The 6000-nt window shown below is 47.4% G+C and overlaps 1 protein-coding gene across 1 annotated transcript in view; it reads left to right on the top strand.

Annotated features, from left to right (window-relative positions):
* Window positions 1–537: 537 nt before the first annotated feature.
* ITGA2 (integrin subunit alpha 2) overlaps window positions 538–6000 on the top strand; it is a 106402-nt gene continuing 100939 nt past the window's right edge. The window contains exon 1 of the mRNA XM_061129812.1: window positions 538–765. Coding sequence (XP_060985795.1) covers window positions 708–765 — 58 coding nt within the window. The 5' untranslated portion in view covers window positions 538–707. The remainder of the gene's footprint in view (window positions 766–6000) is intronic.

The following is a 6000-nucleotide window of genomic DNA, read 5'->3' as shown; positions in this document are numbered from 1 at the left end:
CTCCCCCCTTGCAGCAGCTCTTGCTTAAATATCACTTCGGGATAATCATAACTTGTGGGCAGATCTTCTTTCCTGTCGGGTTAGTTTCTAACCTGGTCATTCTGCGCTTATTTTTGTCCGTTTCCCCACCCACTTGGGAAAGGCAGAGAAGGCAGGCACCGCGCAGCCCCTGAGAACGGAGGCTGGGGGTCATGGCTCCCTCCAGCCCTCCCACCCCTGCCACCCCTGCCACCCCTGCCAGGAGCCGGAGGCCTGCACGAGGACCAGGGTCTCTCGGGGACCCGGGGTCTCCCCCGGGCTTACGTCAGACTGTCGGGGGGCGGGGTAGTGACTGCCTGACTTTCGCCGTCTGCTGGGCAGGCAGGAAAGGCCCCCAGGCGCGCAGCCCGCGTCCCCGCGGCTTCCTGGGTCCCGGGGCTGGGATGGTGTGTGTGGGTGGAGGTGGGGCTTCCGGGGGTGTGGAGGGGCCCAGGTGCGGCTCGCTGGGCGGAGACGGTGGGCGGGCGGGGCGGGGCCGGCCGGGGCAGGTCTGCGGAGTGCGAGGCGAAGGGGCGGGCCTTGGCGCCCCGGGAGCTGCCGGGCAACTTTTCCCGGCTCACGCCCGGCAGCGGGAGAGAAGCCCTCGGGACGGCTTCTGGAGAGTCTCGGTGTCCTTGGATCCCGGCGAAAACCCACAGCAGCTCCAGCGCCAGGGCGACGGGCTCAGGATGCGGCCAGGACGGACAGGCGGCACGCCGCTGCAGCTGGTGTTAGTGCTCAGTCAAGGTAAGCGACGTCTTTGCTCCGCATCGGTTGCAGGAGGAACCTGCGTGGGTCCCCGGGTGGGCGCACGAGCCGGGAGTTCTGCGCCCGCGAGGCGCAGGCGACGCGCGTCTCGGCTCTGATTCCACGTGGACCCAGGCTTCCAGCCATCCGAGCGGGACGGAAAGAGACTCCCCATTCTGGCTCCGGCTCGCCCCCGCCTGGTGTCCCCATAAGGCGTGTCTCACCCTGTCTGTAAAGCACCTTTCGAAGTTAATTGGAAGCGCGCTTCGCTCTCAGGCAGGCACGCAAGCGCGCACAAGCGTGGGGGAGTGGGGATTAGCCGGGCGCCTGCAGTCCGGCTCAGACAGGTGCCCCGCCAGACCCGGACTCCGCGGTTCTGTGCATCCTAGGAACTCGGTCCTGGGCGGCAGCCTGCCCTCAGCGCGGTGCCTGGTGACTTTGCAGGAGCCTGGGAGCCCAATACGGTTATTTTTCAACCCGGAGCGTGTGAATAATGTCCTCATTTCTCCAGAACGCAGCACTGCTGTGTCTTCCCTTGGGGGAAGTAGGAAAACCAAGCGCCTCTTAAATGCTTGGCAGAGGGGAATTCTTCTGCCCTTCTGCCTTCCTCTTATTGTTGTAACGTCGTCTATTCAACGCATGTAAACTTAGGTCCGGAAAAAGTTCTTTCCACTTTCTCGATCTCTGGCGCTACAACAAAAGAATTACCCGCAGCTGTAGCTCCTAGGGCAAGGCGATGAGAGCCGGGTCCGCCCTTCTCCTGACCCCTTTTTCACTAAGTGGGGAAATGAGGCTGGGGGTGCCCAGCTGCGGCGCGACCACAGTCCATCAAGAGTGCGTTGTCCAAACCTTATCCAGAGCCTCGTGTGTGCTTATTTCAAGAACTTTAGTTTACTTTAGGGGTGGAGTGGGGGAGTCACATTTGTATTTTGTAATTTGAATAGCTAGCAAAAAAGAGTGGTGTCTTATTTGCAAATGTTTATACCAAGAGGATAAATCTTTGCTAAACTGCCCTCCTTTGAGGCATGTAGCCAGTTGCTGTCCTTGATCCTGAAAGAAATCTAATGCAGAAGATCCTGTAGCAGAAATACGGAAAAATAGCAGAGAAACAGAAATAGTCATCACCCCCAGCAGAGAATAGGCATCAATTAGTTTTCTTGTCTAATCCTGGGTCTGCTACTTCACAGATATTCTCTCCTGGGACCCCAGAGATGTTCTGAGGGGCCATCAACCCTAATCTAGAGGTTTCAGATAAAGTTACTTTCACCTTGAGATTCAGTCCCTGGAGACCCCCACCTTCCTAAGAGCTAATGGACCCTTCAGTCCAAGCTTTTCAGCTCTCTTTAAGTACCCTTTATTAACAGAAGCTATGGAAATATAACATCATTTTCTTATCTTCGAAGTGTTGAGGCTTGTTCTTAACAAAGCAGTGAGAAATAACTTTAGAGGAATGTGGTACTGCAAGGCATGAAGTCAGGTTTGGAGTTTTTCCCCCCCCAGAGTTGGTTAACAGGGACAACTCGACACCTTGCTGCAAGCCAGCAGAGGTGATATAAAATGACAGCTGCCCAAACAGTTTGTGTAGTTCCTTCTTCCTCCTGCTCCAGGTGTTTCCATCCTCAAGGAACAGGTTTTCCCTTAATTCAGGATGATCGCAATAAAGCTTTCTCATTTGTGATCTGAACGCAAGTTCCCAGGAAAACAGCATCATTGTTTGATACCATGAATATCCAAGATTAAAGTGAATAATTGAAAGCTGTCAGTTTGTGACAGCTGCAGTTTTTTATGGCATGACCCTATCTGTATAAAATTTTTGAACACTCATTATACATACATATTTGTAGTTGTTTATAGGCTATATCCATGTATAATTGTCCAATATAAATACCAAAAATTAACATGTAAAAGGCTCATGTATGTGTATGTGTATTTATACATCTAGCATATACTCCAGCATATAAGTCAACCACTGTAGAAACTTAAAACCCTCAAATCTCACTTTAACACTTAGATTCAGATTGACTCTCTGTAAACATTCTCACAGGTATTTAAGAAAAAGCAGTGCTCTTAGTTTGGTTTCATATTTATCACCTTTCATTGATCTTCCTGGATTTAAGTGCTTGCAATCATTGAAGTAACCAGCATGTTGAGAATGAAAAAGAAAGACCATAAGAGGCCTGGATAATCCATAAACCAAGTAATAGGTCCATAGAGGAAAGGGAAATGTGATTTTTAAATGCATGACGTCACTTACACTCTCTAGTGTGTTGTTTGGCCAAGGATAATCCTTGCCCCTGGATTCTAGGCCTCATCTTTTGCTATCTCTGGTACCCTGCCCAAGTCACCCCTGTCTAAAGAATATTTTCAAATCCCTAATTTCCCCTCGGGCTGTAAATATTCTAATTTCCCTCTTAGTAAGCAAGTCCTCCATTAGTATGTAATTTGGCTGCTCTTTCCTCCCGAAACACCAACACCGTCCATCCCTGGCTTCTGTTCTCCCTGTTTGTCTCCTATTTTCCTGGCTGTTCTTCCTTAGTCTCCTTCACAGGCTCAGCTCTTTGGCCCAGCCCTTGTTGGTGTTCACAGAGTTCCATGCTGGATCCTCTTCCTTCTACCAGTTCTCTTTGGGCCTGCCCACCACTCAGGTCAGCATCTCCGGTCAGACTCCTGCACTGAGTTCTGGTTCAGTAAATATCTCCACCTAGGTGACCTCGTGTCCCCAACCAAAGTGGATGCCTCTCCTCTGAAATTTTTTCCTACATCATCTAGTAGTGTTTAATGGCAGCATTATCCTGCAAACATGAAAATCAGGGATCTCTTCCCTTGTTGGCAGCCTCACAGCCCATCTCCAAGTTCTGTCTGTTCTCCCCAACTCATGTGCCTTCTGCTCCCACCCAGTTCAGGCCCTCACTTTTTTGTTTCTGGACCCCTACTATTATTAAGCTGGTTTAACCGTTTGTTGCTTTGTCACCAGGATTATCTTTTTAAACATTTATCTGTATCCAGTCACCCCGTTGCGTCAAACATTGAGTGGCTGCCCAAATCATGCAGTGCAAAGTCCCAACTTTGTAGCATGTCATAAAAATCTTTCACCATCTGGCCACAGCCTTCCTCTTCAGCTTCTTCTGTACCATACTCGCCCTGCACACACACATAAGCACACGCACTGCACATAGGCGCACTCACAGTACATACATCCCAGAGCCTTGCGTACATACCTATGCACACCATTCTGTATTCTGACTGCACTTGATCATACCATATTTGGTATTAGAATATTTTCCAGACTGTGTTATTTTTTGCCTTCACTGCCTTGATGCTTTTTCCCTTTTTCTCTCATCCCTTTGCAACTCACCTTTGTCTTAAGTTAAAAGAGACAACCCCAAGTAAAATGATAAAGTAGGGAAGTTTTTATAATAAAAAGGGAAATTTTAAGTAATCTCTTATTTTCAGGACCTATCCTCAACAGCCTCTCTTCACTCAGCCTCAGCCCCTCAACCACCTTAGGCCACCATCCAATATGGTAACTCCCTTCCTCTGTGACTCTCCATCTACATCTGCCCAGTGTACACTAAGCTTTACTCTCCTAAATACTGGTTCTGGAGCCACTGTTTTGATTCACATTCATGGAATGGGGCTCAGCATTCAGTTTTTAAGGGACTTCCCTGGTGGTTCAGCATGTAAAGAATCCTGCTGCAATGCAGGAGACACAGGAGATGAGGGTCCAATCCCTGGGTTGAGAAGATCCCCTGAAGGAGGAAATGGTAACCCACTCCAATATTCTTGCCTGAAAATTCCATAAACAGAGGAGCCTGCCAGGCTACAATCCAAAGGATTGCAGAGAGTCATACATGACTATGCATGCACGCAGGCCACACCATTCAGTATTTAAAAACAATTACTCATACATTTCTGATATACAGCCAGGTTTAGAAGTAATTGCTTAAATACTGCACCTTCTCCTTCCTAACAAGTTAACATTCCAAATTGCCTGTACCACCTTGTTCTGTGGTGACTACCAAGTCAGGTGTATTTCAACACTGAGAGAATGCATCAAGTCAAGTGAATTCCCTCTAAAGTAGGTGATGACTGCTTCTGTCTTAGTGTGCTGGTAGCCCTGGACACGGAGAAGGCAATGGCACCCCGCTCCAGTACTCTTGCCTGGAAAACCCCATGGACAGAGAAGCCTGGTAGGCTGCAGTCCATGAGATCACACAGAGTCGGACCCGACTGAAGCGACTTAGCAGCAGCAGCCCTGGACATATAAAAAAGGAAGAAGCGTATTAACGTAAAGAGATGAGCGTCTAATGGTAGAATTTTAGACATTCAGCAAAATAAAGACCATTCAGTCTGTGTATCAAAAATAAAAAATTTCTAGTGTATTATCAGCACTATTTGCATTTCCATTGTGATCACCCTTTCCTGTTCTTCATTAAGCACAAGACCGACAGCATCGTCTTCTACGGCAGATTCACTTCCTCTTAGATGACATTAGCCAGCAGCTACTTTCAAGGGGACAGTCAAAGAGTTGTTCCCAAATGTTGATTGCTAGAAGTAACAGGTTCTCTTTGATTCATTTTCCTTTCCAACTTCATAGTCTTCACTAGGAATGTATTGGTTGAAATACCATGTCTGTCTGTCTCTTTCTGAAAACATATGTAAACCTTCTCTACTTCCCCATAGTAACTCCCATTTGGACAAAATGTTCAAGATATGATAAAAAGATATTTCGACACTCTGTCTTTGCCTAAATTTGACATAACATATCTGCTGTTTCAAAAATCACGTCTACTACTCAAACCAACTCAGCTAGACACCCGTATTTATTTGAATTTAAGTGATACGTGGGGCCCTTACGTGCCAAAAATGTTTACTCTTATACATTATCAATAAGACAGCACTTATTCAAAAGAAAATATAAAAAATTTCAGCAAGAATAGGGAAAATATGTGGGACCAAAAGTATCATCCTGACATCGTGTAAATGCTGCCACCAAAGTCACAATCAGCCTTGCTTAGCTTCGGACATTATGGAAAGACTAAACATAGCATAAGAGGGAAAGAACCATGAAAAGCAGTTACCCTAATCAGTAACTCCGAGATGTGGAGTGTGTTTATGCTTTTGTTATGGTAACTAATGATTTACCGGGAGGAGCACACAGAATAATGACTCTGTAAAAAGAAGAATCTTGATACCACAGATCCTGAGACAACAATAGGTCTTGTGTATGAAAGT

The sequence above is a fragment of the Dama dama genome, chromosome 25 (assembly GCF_033118175.1).
Source record: "Dama dama isolate Ldn47 chromosome 25, ASM3311817v1, whole genome shotgun sequence".
Classification (NCBI taxonomy): Eukaryota; Metazoa; Chordata; class Mammalia; order Artiodactyla; family Cervidae; genus Dama; species Dama dama.
Note: the sequence above shows the minus strand (reverse complement) of the source record. Positions and strands in the feature narration are given on the sequence as shown.